This window comes from Sciurus carolinensis, chromosome 3 (genome assembly GCF_902686445.1).
Source record: "Sciurus carolinensis chromosome 3, mSciCar1.2, whole genome shotgun sequence".
Lineage (NCBI taxonomy): Eukaryota > Metazoa > Chordata > Mammalia > Rodentia > Sciuridae > Sciurus > Sciurus carolinensis.
Genome location: NC_062215.1, coordinates 11,663,111 through 11,677,228, shown reverse-complemented (window position 1 = coordinate 11,677,228; position 14,118 = coordinate 11,663,111). Strand labels below are relative to the sequence as shown.

General features: G+C 49.4%; 1 protein-coding gene across 1 annotated transcript in view; it reads right to left on the bottom strand.

Annotated features, from left to right (window-relative positions):
- Positions 1-13,393, bottom strand: part of Rgs9 (regulator of G protein signaling 9) — a 70,044-nt gene extending 56,651 nt beyond the window's left edge. Inside the window, exons 1-2 of the mRNA XM_047546231.1 lie at positions 13,214-13,393; positions 349-445 (exon numbers count right to left, since the gene is read on the bottom strand). Coding sequence (XP_047402187.1) covers positions 349-445; positions 13,214-13,270 — 154 coding nt within the window. The 5' untranslated portion in view covers positions 13,271-13,393. The remainder of the gene's footprint in view (positions 1-348; positions 446-13,213) is intronic.
- Positions 13,394-14,118: the final 725 nt, after the last annotated feature.

The following is a 14,118-nucleotide window of genomic DNA, read 5'->3' as shown; positions in this document are numbered from 1 at the left end:
GAGCCATGGCTTCACGTGACCCACGGAGTCCTTTCCCCTTTCTTCTCTAACCCTTCTGGAGAGGAAAACTGTAATCTAGGAATCAGAAAACTTATTCTGTAAAGGGCAAGACAGTAAATACCTCAGCTCTGTGGGTCATAATATGGTCTCTGCATAGCTGTGTACTTTAACTCTGTCACTGTAGTGTAAAAGTGGTTGTAGACAAGGTGCAGGTGAATGGACATGATGTGTTCCGATAAAACTTTATTTACACATACAGCTGAGGGCCACAGTTAGCCTGCGTGACTGAGTCTGCCAACCCCTGGTGGGGTCTGTTCCAGGCCAAGATTAGGTCATGAATTATATCACCTGTCATGGCGTGAGGGACACTGGTGACCAGGACCCTTTGGTTCTGCATTTTGACCCCCGTCTCTGGGTTCTGCATGTCCTTCACAAGTGCTTCAATCTGCAAGACAGAATAGGAGAAGTCATTTCAGAAGCTTCTCGTGGCATCAAGTAGGATCCAAAGACACAAAGGAGGACCTGAGGCTTCCAATCTGGCCCAGGATCCTGGAGGGCACGGAGCAGCTTTAACACAGGCACCCACAGATGCAGATACCTTCCCGGCTGGAGGGCCGGGGCTTTGCTCTGACTTGGAGCTTCTGGGAGGCTTTTAGGAACAGATGGGCCTTCACACAAATGGCTTTTGCTGGAGAGAAAGTGAGAGCACGGAGGACAGGAGTGTCCCATGAGCGACAGGGACAGGGAACAGGGGCAGGACAAATCACAGCGGGCCTCACATGCCACTCACGTGGGGGTGTTATCCAAGCAGCAATTGCCAGAGAGCATTCTGGAAATGTGACCATGACAGAGGGAAGAACATTGAGATGTGAAGACACTTCCCAAGGTGGACAAAAGTGGGGTGATCCATTCGAATTACTGCGACGGTCCAGGCATAAAATAATAGGCTTCCACCCTGCCACCTGCCAATTGGTCTCTTCTTGGAAAAGCAGCCAGGCGAGCCTTCCAGTTCAATCAGGGTAATCCATGGACCTCGCTGCTTGGCCATTTCAATGCCATGGCCGTTTCTCTTGGAGTGAATGACAAGGTTGCCCTGCTGGTCTATGTGGTTGGGATGTCCTTTCCTCTCTGACTCTTGTCCTACCATTCCCCAGGGGCTCGTTCCACACTGGTCACCTTACTGTTTCCAACAATGTCAAGCATGCTCCCGGGCTGCCACAGGGCCTTTGTTCTGACTGTTATTCCCACTGCCTGAACCAGCCTTCCCAAAAGATCTACTCATCTCACTCTTTCTCCTCTGATGTCCCCAGGAGGTCCACCCTGACCATCCCACTCAGAGCTGCAACCCTGAGTTCCACCGTTGGCTCTCTTGATCCCCCACTTGCTCCTCGAGAGCTCACCATCTAACTTGCAAAGTGACTTGCCTATTTATTAAATCATTTATTGTGCCTATCCCTTGTTCTTGGAAAGTGAGCTCCTTAAGCACCTGTCCTTAGTCTGCTGTCGCTTGCCACTGTATTCCAAGTGCCTGGAAGAGTGCCTGGCACACAGAGGGCACTCGATAAACAGCCGAGGCATGAATTAATAAGTCAGTGAAAGCAGCGGCCGAGATGGAAGGAGGCAGGACTCTCAGAACCCTCGTGAAGTGAGCATTAGCTGCATTTGTGAGCGACCGAGCCGTTCAGTGAAAGTGGCAGAGAACAAAGCCAAGGTCATGACTTAAAGGACAGGAGTGGCCAGTCAGCAAAATGGAAAATGCAGAAGGACTGGGGATGGCTTGGTGGTAGAGCACTTGGTGAGCAGGAGCGAGGCCCTGGTTCTACTCCAGCAAGGCCAAACAAGGAAGGGCAGGGGTAAGGAGGAAAAGGAACACCTTCCAGAAGCACATGCTTTGGCTTTGGTGTGCGAGTTGTGAAGGACCCCTGAGATACCACAGTGTCTGACAGGGGACTGGAAGTGGCTGCCCCAAGCTGGGAAGGACCAGGGTCAAAACCAGGAATTACAGGTCATAAACATTCAGGAGAGGGTGGGAGCCCAAGAAAATCAGTAACTTCTTCCAACCAAGACATCGGTCAGTCAGAAGGACAGCTCTGATTATCTTCAGCATCATTTAAACTTTTTTTACTATCAAAAAAGATCTTCCACTTGAAAAGATTAAATGGAAATAAAATCAACTGGAGGATATTTTAAAGGAAACTGGATGCTCCACACTATTCAAGAGAGAGAACCTGGGTGTTTCTCTTGTACTTTGTAACCAAGGTTGACAAAGCCTTGCCTGCAGAGGTTACAGATATGACATTCCTCAGGGAGTCCCCATGAATAATAGAATGTCCACACCCCCTGCCCCAGATGAGCTTGGCAATGGTCCTAGTTCTTCAACACCCAGGCACAGCCATGGCTGACTCTGAGAATCCAAAGGTAAGCAGGTCTGGTCCCCAAGCCCAAGAGCACATGGCCCAGGACCGTCATCCTCCCTACCCACAGAGGACACGTTCCACAGGGATGCCCGACACCGCAGGTGGTACCAGACCCCATGTACACTATGGTTTTTCCTATACCTACCCACCTGTGATTAAGTTTAATATATGAATTAGATGCAGCAAGAGATTAATAACAACTGTAACAATCCACTAATAGCTATGTGAGTGCTCTCACTCTTTCTCTTTTCTCTCAAAATAGGAATTTTCCATTAGTTCTTTCAGACCAAGGTCGATTGTGCATATCAAATGGAATGAAGTGAAATCTCAGTTCAATCCCGCTACTGGGAAAACAACCAATAAAGCGAAACCACGGATAAGGAGGCCTACAGCACCAGGAAGACAGGACAGCTCGGGAAACGCGATTATGAAGGTGAGGCCACGGAATCAGCAGCACCCGCAGCAGGGGGCGAGGGCGGCATTCCCCAGGCGAATCCTCCGGAGGTGAGCAGGAAGCGGGGCAGGAGGGTAGGTGGGGGTCCCAGCAGGCGCAGAGGCTCAGAACCGGAGCCAGCAAGTGGGAACAAGGAACTGCCTGCCTGCCCTGGGCCCAGAGCTCTCTTGAGGCTGGGCACCAGCACAGCTGGACATAGCCGCAGGGAGGGCTGTGCCTCGGACCAGCCTGTCCACATCCTGGCCATTACCCGAAGTAGAACAGCTCCTCATGGACCTGCTTCCCCTCAATTTAACTGATTTGGTTATAGAGTCATTATTCTCCTGTCATTTAATAAAAGAGCACCCCAACACCATACGGCCCATTACAAGGAATGAGGGCCTATTATTGCTCGAAGGTGCTTGCAATCCAGAGAGAAGGAACCCCAGGGTCCTGCACCCCCAGGGGAGTTTCTTCTCTTAACTGAAGGATTGGGACAACACAGTGACCCCTCTGAATCTCCTTCCTCCACCATAAAAATATACATAATACATATCCCACTCGTGGATACGATTTTATAATCCCTTAGAATCTGATTAACTACATAAGAACATTTTATAAGGAGAAATATATATTATATATGCATAAAGATAGGTTGACTATCTCTTATCCAAATGCTTGGGACCAGAAGCGTTTGGGATTTCAGATCTCTTTTTATTTTGAATTTCAGAATGTTGGCACATACATGCCATGTCTTAGGGATGGGACCCAGGTAAACACACACATGAAATTCACTTAGGTTTCATTTACGCCTCATACACAAAACTGTATATACGGGGCACATTCACACCCTATCCAAATACCTGAAGGGGATTTTATATGGTATTTTAATAATTTTGTGCATGAAACAAGTTTCAGGGTGGACTTTTCCTCTTGCGGCATCATGCTGGTGCTCAAAATATTTCTGAAGCATTTGGGGTTTCTGATTTTTGTGTTAAGGATGCTCAACCAGTGTAAGCATAAAGATAGATACTTCATAAGGAGACACATATGTCAGTGTTACGATTGTTACAGTAGCAGACCCAGCACAGAGACAGATGTCTGTAATCCCAGCTACCCAGGAGGCTGAGGAGGGAGGATTACCAGTTTGAGGCCAGCGTGGGCAAATTAGCAAGATCCCATCGCAAAGCAAACATGAGTAGCATTCATATGATGAGTGTATTTTTGAAACTTCCCTGTGCAGCTGTGTCCAGATGCCTAGGAATAAAAACCCTGCTCTGCTACTCAACCAAAAACAGGTACTTGAGCACGTACGCAGTGCCCCGCACTGTGGGGGACAGAGCAAGGTGGAAGGCACACTCGCAGTCCTCAGAGGGCTGCAGACAGGTACGTGAAGATCCAGAGAGCAGGCATGGTGGCAAACCTGCAGTCTCAGCACTCAGGAGGCCGTGGTGGAAGACCGCTTAAGCCCAGGAGTTTGAGACCAGCCTGAGCAACATAAGGAGACCCTGTCTTGAAAACAAATAGAGTTAACTAATATAAAATGAGGGGTCTCCACATCATGTAGAACCACAAGAGGAGGAAGTTAAACTCCATGAATAATACATATTATGTATACATATATGTATGTATGTATATCAAAATACACCATCATGGATATCTAAAAAAGAGCAAATAAAAAATAAAAAGGGCTGGAGATGTCACCCAGAGGTAAAATGCCCCTGAGTTGAATCCTCAGTGCTGCAAATAAATAAATAAAATGCCTTTAAAGGTGGGGGAGGGATCTGGATGCAGAGAGAGCTCAGTTCAAATCTCTGCCCAGGTTTAGAAGCTAGAGGCCTCAGGTAAATTCCACTAAGACTCATTCAGGTCGAAGGGAGATTACGATAGCACCTACAATATCATCGGGATGTTGTGAAGATTAAATGAAATGAAGTACTCAAAGCATGTAGGACCAAGCTGTGCCTGAAATAAGGATTTATGAGATTTCAAGTACAGACTAAAATATACGCCAAGAAATAAGAAGGCACCGATGGGCATAATAGCCATGAAAGGAGGATGGTCCGGTGACCCCAGAAGAGCATGTGGAGGTGAGAAGCTGGACAGCCGGGCTGCCCTCCGAGGGAGGGGCGGTGTGGAGAGGCCTGAGCTTCCAGGCAGACAGGTGAAGAGAAGATCTGGGAACCCCCGTCCACCGTGGGTGGGAGGGAAGCTGAGGCCACCACTGTGGGAAGCAGTTCGGATGCACCTCCAAGGTAACAGAAAGATCCAACAATCCTGCCTCTGGGCTTAGATCCCAAAGAGCTGAAATCAGGACCAGAAGAAAGGTCTGCCCACCCCCACCCCGGGGTTCACTGCAACATTGTTCACAAACCACCTAAGTGTCCGCAGACAAAGGGACAAAGACAACGTGGACAGATAGAGACACATAAGAAGAACATTCCACCATACACACTACGCGTGAACCGCGAGGTCGTCCTAGTAGGTGAAATGAGCCCGACCCAGAGGGACAAAGGCCTCCTGGTTCCACTTTATGACGTTTCTTAAACGGGCAAATTCCCAGAATGGTGGTTGCCAGGGGCTGTCGGGCGAGGGAATGAGAACTTGCTAATCAATGGATATAAAAATTTCAGTCACGACAAATAAGTTCTGGGAATCTGCTGTACAATATAATACTTGTACTTAATCATACTGTACTGTACATTTAAAATTTCTTCAAAGGGTAGTTCTCATGCTACGTGGCCTTACCACAATAAAATGAAATTGAAATTAAAATTTAAAAGGAGAGACTGACCCAGCTGGATTGAAGGTAAAGGTCATCCCAGGAAGCCCTGAATTGCAAACATTCTCCCTGTGCAGCCTACTCCCGTACCTAGAAGGCTTCCACCTTTCCAGGAACTTGGGACAAGGTCCCAAATCAAGGCTGAAGGGTAGGATGTACTAGTTCAGCCTTCAATGCAAAACCAGCATTTGCATTTGAGCCACAATCTCAAGGAAATGGGCTGAGATCAGGTGCACAGTTAAGACTGTTCCCAGGCACACACTCAGTGACTCAGCCAGCCCAGCAAGACCCGGGCAGCATCAGGTTCTCCCTGAGCAAGACTGACTGCAGGCTTCATCTGCACAGACACCTTCCTGGCTCACGGAATTGTCTGGAACAGAGGATGTTCGTTTCAGATCCGCTGGAAGTTACAGCCCTTAGCCTTCTGTAAGGTCAGAGCTTGGCACAGTCCCAAGTCATGGGTCTGCCTTGCGGGGTAGCAGCAGACAGAGAAGCAAAGAGACAGGCGGGTCTGCAGAGCAGTTGGGAGGCTGCTGCTCCTGGGGATGGACAGCGGAGACAGCAGACTGGAAGCCCATTAAATCTGAGGGCTGCAGAAGTGACCCTTCTCAGAGTTACTAGCCAACCGCGAGTCCCGGATTTATGTGATATTCCAAGAAGTCCCAGACTTTCTAATATCAAAGCCCAAGACTCCCCTTCCCCACATTAACTGCCAGAAGGAAGGCTGTGTTCCTGTTAAATATTTTTATTAGGTGAAATGACAGCATTTCGTGGAAATACCGGGCCCACATAGAATCCCACCTTATAAGTTAGAAACCTGAGTTTCTCCAGAGAAAGTCAGATTTGATTCTTTGTCTTTGCATTAAAAACAATTGTTACAAGGAGTTCGAAAATAACCTTCAGAGGAGGAATAATGAGAGTTATTTTAAAAACACAATGAGAGGAGTCAGATTTCTTTCGGCAGGTATGTCACCCTTAACAGAGAGAAGAAGCCGTGTGGGAGGGGGGCCTCACATGGACCTCAGAAACATTTTGAGGGAGCTCAACCCACTAGGATTCCAATCAATTTTCCTCCGACTTTTCTGGATGCAAATTCTTCTGAGGGGTCTCTCCAATCACCTGTTCAGGAAATAGCAGGATTCTAACTTAATTCAGTGTTATACACTGAATTGTGTCTCCACCCACTGCCCCAGCAAGTTCATGTGGTGAAATCCTTACCCCCCCCAGTACCTCAATATGACTGTTTGGGGACAAAGGGTCTCTCAATGGGTAAGTAAGGTGAAAGGAGGTCCTACGGATGGCCCTAATCCAATAAAGGTTTGGAGACACTAGCAGGAGAGATGAGGTGAAGACTCAGCAAGAAGAGAAAGTAGACCAAGGAGCAAGGCCTCCACATAAAAGAACCCTACCACACCTTGAGCTCAGACTTCCAGCCTCCAGAATTGTGAGAAAATTAATTTCTATTGTTTAAGCCACCCAGCCCGGGTTGCTTTGTTATGGCAACCTGAGCTGACTAATACAGACTCTCTTCCATCCCCTCACAGAGATGACAGACTCAGCTATTTTCCATGTTGTTCAGAGAGTAAGAACCCCTTCCTTGTCTTTCGGCTCCAAACTGCTGCAAACTTTCACACCAGCCTCCTGTGTCCTGTGGATATCCCACTGGAGATGAGAGAGCAAGCCATGGCCATCCCTACCCTCGAACATCAGTGCCCCTGTTCCCAGCCACATCAGCTCCCGGCTCCTCAGGAGATGAAGAATCAGCCCCATCCTGTTCCCAGGCAACACATAAATGCCACATAATCAGACGACCCCTGAGCCCTGTCTGACCCTGCGTTGGGCGTGGGGGGCGGAGGGGGAGATGTCAGCCCCACAGTTCCTCTCTTAGATGCGTGACTGCAGGTGTGCTGGGGACCCTAACATCATGAAGGGATCAGAAACGATGGCTTTGACATCCCACCCACCACACCCACGCGGCTCCTCGAATTAAGAAGCTGTCACTCACTGCAGAATATCTCAAGGGCTGGAATTTTCCTTTAAGCTGGAGAAGGTTCCCAGGGGAACCATGATAATCATGACTTCCCCATACTGAGATGGGGAAGTGACCTCACAACACAGGTTCTAACAGGAGGGTGTGCTCTTTCTTTTTTGGGGGGGGCAGGGTACCAGCGGGATTGAACTCAGGGGCACTGAGCCACATCCCCAGCCCTATTTTGTATTTTATTTAGAGACAGGGTCTCACTGAGTTGCTTAGTGCCTCACTGTTGCTGAGGCTGGCTCTGAACTTGCAATCCTCCTGCCTCAGCCTCCCGAGCCGCTGGGATTACAGGTGTGTGCCACCGCGCCTGGCTAAGGTTTTCTCTTTCTAATAAGCCCAGCACAAGGAGTACAGGCAACCAGTGGTCCGCTCACCCAGCGTCTTGGAGACACCTGCACCGTGCCCTAGCCCCTGTGTGATGATCCCAACCAAGAACAGCGATGGGCGACTTCTGCTGCTGCTTTTGTATCCCACACATCTCTTTTCTTCCCACTCAATCCTGCCTCAGTGGGACACCTTCTTACCCGCTCCTGGACTGTCAGGTTCTGCCTCTTCACTGGCACCTGTCTCCAGCCTCCCGTGTGTCCCCTGGCCCAGGGGCTCTCAACCACACCCCACCAACATTTTAAGCAGGATCCCTCTTTGCAGGGGGGTCATCCCGTGCACTCTTGGACATTGGCATCCCTGGTCTCTATCCACTAGATGCCAATGAAATCCGCAGTTGTAATAACCCAAAATGCATCTAGACGTTGCCAAATGTGCCCAAGGGGTATCATCTCAGCTGCACTTCAGACTACCTGGGAAGCTTTCTTAAAAAGACCAGTGCTTGCAGGGTGCAGTGGTATATACCTGTAATCCCAGAGAGGCTGAAACAGGAGGATCATGAGTTCAAAATCAGATTCGGCAACTTAGTGAGGCCCTAAGCAACTGAGCAAAAATCTGTCTCAAAATAAAAAGTAATAAAAAGGACTGGGGGTGTCGCTCAGTTGTGAAGTGTCCCTGTGTTCATCCCCAGTACCAAAAAGGCCAAAGCTTGAGCCCCACCCCAGGCCAGGGTAATCCAAAACTCTAAGGACCTGATATTGACATTTTCAAAGGTACATCCAGAGTTGAGCAGCCTCATACTCTCTCATCAGCATCATCCTTCTGGCATGTAAATCACCTCATCATATTCATCCCGGGTTCCACCAGACAGCTTCTAGTTAAGCACAGAAAGCATCAAATCCTCAGCGTGTCATAAGAAGCCCTTCAGTTCTGGGCCCCTCTTACCTACCAGCTCTGCTGTCCATCAAGCCCAAACACTTCTCTGCCCTCTCTGGGTCAGCTGTCCCGAACCCTGAGCAGTCCCCCAAACCAACAGGCTATTTCACACATTTGTGTTTTGTATCTGCCTAAAATGTCACTCATCTTCCCAGCCACCCCCCACCAAAAAAAAAAAAAAAAAAAAAAAACGAGTTTTTCCTGACTCAATTCAGTTGCAAGTCCCCTTACGATTCCCATCCTCCAGGTGGTGCTGACCTCTACGCCTTGGTGGAGCCCCCAACAGTGTCTGCTGTGGTGCATGTAATTCTCTCCTAATTTCCGTAGACTCTAACCTCCTCGGTGTCCTCAACACCTAGGACATCAGTGCCCCATTATCTGCACTGAAGGAAAGAAGGTCACGAGCAAGCGATCCCACTCTCTTCCCAGGTGGCGCAGCGTGCCTCCTTCTTCAGCAAAATAGCCAATATTCCTCCTTCCCAAGCAAAGAAGAAAAGAAGGAAAGAAAAGAAAAAAGAAAGAAAGAGAGGGAGGGAAGGAGGAAGGAAGGAAGGAAGGAAGGAAGGTCAGAAGCCACACAGGGAAGTCAAGTCATCTAACAGAAAGCTTCTTTCTTTCTCCAAAAACAGTCAGTCCCATGGTGAATTCCAGAAACTGGAACCAGCTGGGATGGTGATCCAGGAATCCCAGAGGGATATGTCCCAACACCAGAGCTAAAGCCCGTGGATGCTGGAGCCACAGGGTCCACTCAGCTCTGCTCATGGTCCCTGTGTGCCATCAGCTAAGCCCCCAGCAAAGCCCCTGAGCAGGCTGGCTCTCCATCTCTGTCTACCACGTCCTAAACCAGCCCAGGCCTCACAGGTGGGCAGCGTCTGGGTTGATGGGCATGTCTCCCTGGCATGGAGCTTGAGATGAACACACAAATGCAAGGGCCTTAGGAATCGCAGAGGGAAGGGTCCTTGACTGGCTCCACTCTCCCCAGTGTGAGAAGCCACCCTGTCCTAGATGGCTGGAGTTGAGGGAGGCACAGGACCCCTTGAGTGAACTCTCCTAGCTCAGGAAAAAGAAGACATCTCATCCACGCCTCTCACTCACACCAGGGGTCTTAATTTGCAAACCTATCAAAAAGCAAACTTCCTTCAAAAGTTTCCAAGGGTTTATACCCAAAGGACTTAAAATCAGCATTCTACACTAACGCAGGCACATCAATGTCCATAGCAGCTCAATTCGCAATAGGTAGATTGTGGAACCAACCTAGACGTCCTTCAATAGATGAAGGAATGGATGAAGAAACCGGTATGTATACACAAGGAATATTATTCAACCATAAAGAAGAATAAAATTATGGCATTTGCAGGTAAATAGATGGAGTTAGAGAATATTATGCTAAGTGAGATAAGCCAGTCCCCAAGAACCAAAGGCTGAATGTTTTCTCTGTTAAGTGGATGATGATACATAACAGTGGAGGGGGCGTGAGAGAAGAATGGAGGAACTTCGGATTGTGTACAGGGAAATGAGGGGAGGGGAGGGGGCGGGAAGGAAAGACAGTGAAGTGAGACAGACATCATGACCCTATGAACATGTATGATTATATGAATGGTGTGACTCTACATTGTGCACAACCATAGAAACGAAAAGTTGTACCCCCTTTGTGCACAATGAATCAAAATGCAGTCTGTAAAAATAAAAATAAATAAAAAATTTTTTTAAAAGTTTCCAAGGGCAGATTTTGACCCCCTCATCCCCCCTACCTTTCCACGCTCCCTCTCTCCTCTACTTCACACTCCATCTATTACAGAACAACACGCCCTCCAACCCACCGGTGTTCACAAGCTTCTCTGCTTTGGCACATGCTATTTCCTTTGCCTGGAACATCTTTCTCTCTGCTTGGAACTTCCTCCTGTGTATCCTTCAGTTCTCAGCTCTGTGTCCCCCAGACACATTGCACCAGGCCTTCCCACAGCTGCCACTCTGTCCTACATCATGGGAAATTTCATAGCATCCTATCACTTTGGGGACAGATGGTGGCCACTCCCGTATTTTTTCCTGGTTCCATCACTTTGTGACTGTATGACTGGCAGGTGGCTTAACTTCTCTGAGTCTCAGCTTCCTCCTCGCTAGAACTGTCCAATGTCCGATGGAACAGATGAGATGATGTATGTAAGTCCCCTGCCAGGAGCACAGGACCTGTGTTGAAGCAGTGGGGAATGACACCTGCACCCAGGGGTACAATCCTTTCCTCTAGGCTTCTCTGGAAGGCTAGCCATCACCTCCAGAAGGTGGACAGAGTGTGACAACTGTCCTGGTGTGCCCAGGCTGGTGAATTTCTAAGAATCCCCTGGCACAGGCTCCTGAGGCCTGTCCTACTTTTGTCACCTGCTTCTGCTCTAGGAGCTCTGTGATGTGACCAAGGGGCTCAGAATATGCAGCACACAGGGTTGTTGATGGCATGGGACAAAGAAAAATAAATACTGGAGGTGGGGCAGGGTCTGCAGGCACAGAGAAGGAAGTCGCTCCGCTCGAGGGTCAACAGAACCCACCTTCACAGAGGAGGGGCCGAGAGTGGGGCATGAGAAGAGGAGGAGAGGGAGGCTGGCAGAGGGAGACGGGACTTAGAGGAGGCCGGTACAGGAAAGGGCACAGGACAGACTCCCAGAGAGGAGAGGAGGACATCACTGAGCAAGAGCCCCTAAGTACCTGGGGCTGTTCTCTTCCAAATGCCGTTCGTCCACTCCTGGAGGAGGAAGGCAGGGGAAGGGAAAACCAGGGAGATAGGATGGAGCCGGGCGAGAGCAGAGTCATGAGTGGTCAGGCTGAGAAGGCTGGACGGAATCCTGTGAGTGTGGGAAGCCAGCTAGGGTTTCAGGTGAGAGAGGTCACTGTTGGTTTGGGAAAGAAAAACAGTGGTTGTATGCAGAAAGCCATGGAGGAGGGGTGCGTGGAGTGGGAAGGGGGAGAGCAGAGGCCAGGGTGGAGGAAGGTGTGACTAGGGCGGAGGTGGGGGGATGGGGAGGAGGTAAAAGACTCTGGGGTGGGAGGGGAGGCAGAGGTAGAGAAGGGGAGGCTGGAGAGCAAAGCGCCGGGTAAAGAGAGAAGAATCTACTAGATTCTCTTCCATCCTGATGGAAAAGAATACCCAAGATTCGATAAGCAAGCTGAGTTATCTCCAGAAAATTATCCTCTGAGTCTCCAAGCCAGAGCTGTCCTGCCTGGGAGAAGCAGTCCTGGCATAAAACCTGGAAGATGGGGTGAGGCTCTCAGACACTAGGCTTGGGCAGTTGCTTTGGCTTTGAGGAATGAGCCTCTGTGATATTGGTTCTTTGGTTCTTTCAGGCAGGACAACATTCTGCCACACTCAGTGGACAAAGTGTGACAATGGTCCTGGGAGTGCCCAGGCTGGTCCAGGTTTTAACACCTTTAGCAAATCAAAACAGTTGGTCACTGACTACACCAATTGGCTTAGCTCCTGGGGCTCAGGGCAGGGCCCAGGTTGTCACAAAGCATTCAGCTAATTCTACTCAACAGGATAAGCCTAAGAGGATGGCCACCACGCTGCGAAAAGTGGCTGCAGACCGGCTTCAGAAGGGCAGACAGGTGACCTGGGATCTAATCCTCTGTAGATCTCCTCCCACACTTGCTATCTCAAAAGCCCAGGACAAAATGAACCACTTCATCCCCAAACACATCACTCTCCAAGTGCTTTCCAGAATGGACACCCTGTGCCTGGTCACTTGGTCTAAGAAAGCATTTACAACAGACGGGAGCAGGTTCTGGTTCTGCTGTCAGCACAATCAGAGGGATATTCGAGTGCCCATCTTCACACGAGGGCTCTCTGCACACTGTAAACAGATCCTACCGATCACATCATGTTCATGGTCTACGCGTACACACAAACACACTTATTTTATAATACTGCAGTTAGGATCAGAAAAACACGGCCCCCAAAAATGTTAATTTGTCATCTGGATGGCTTACAACAATATCGGCAGGCTGTCTGAAACCTCACACAGCCTCAGCTCAACTGCCTCGAGTAACAGGTTGTTTCCAGCCTCCGGTGGACCATCAGAACTGGCTGCAGATTCTCCACTACAAAGAGTTTACAGGAAACCCTAATTATTACAGTCTTTAAAAGCAACACACAAAGCAAATAAGTCATCTAATACAACCAAGCCGCGCGAACCGCGGAAAAGAAAAGCCAGCTCCTGCACAGCCTGTCCTCGGACTCTCCCCAGACTCCGACCCCGCCCACCTGCCGGGGCCCAGGTGTGGGTGCCCCAGCTTACCTTTTGGAGAAATGCCATCCTCGGCCTGTACTGCTGGCCCTGGTGTCGGATCGTCATCCTGGACCCTGGATGGATCTACCACCACCACACAAATGGGAGAGAAGAGGGAAAGCCCCAAGTTCGGAAGCCAGCCTGGCCCGCCCAGCCTGGGCGTCGACCGCGATGCGCGGGGCGGGGAGCGCGCAGAGCTCTGGCTGCCGCCTGAGGCCCCTCGACTCTCCCTCGCACCCGCCGACTTGCAAAGCAGCTGGAATCCGCGCCAGCCAATCAGCGAGCGGCGCCGCGGACTCATTAGCATGCGCTGCGAGGGCGCGCACCTGCCACCAGGGGGCGGCGTCCCGCCCTACCTGTACCCCGCGGAGCCTCAGGTGAGACCTGCAAGTCAGGGACGTGACAGCTGGGGATCTGTCCCAAAGAGCCTTTTAACCTGGGCGGAGTTATGTACAAAAGTGAGAGAAAATCATCACCAATAAAGCGGAGTGGGAACACAGGCTTTCCTATACCAGTGTTGCCCCTAAGCAGCTAGGCAGCGGTGCGCGACTTCTTTAAATTTCCAAGAATCAATTTCCTAAGGTAAAAAGTAAAAAATTTTAAATGGGGTAATAATATCCAACAGAAAGATTCCCCTACCTCTTAATGGAGAAGTGTGTGATGCAGTGCTTGGCCCTAAATAAATGTTTGTGCAGATAAAAAGATCAGAGGTGATGACTTCTTGACACCAAATAACAGAGGAATTTCTAAAAATGTTGGCTAAAATATAGAAATAAGAAGGGAGAGGAAGGCTGTAGTGGCTACTGGGCCAGTTGTCTAGCCTTGGGAAAATTATATTTTACTTCTTTGATTCTTAGTGTAAGGCTGTTTTGTTTGTTCCATTTTTAATAAACTTTTAATTTGTAGAACATTTT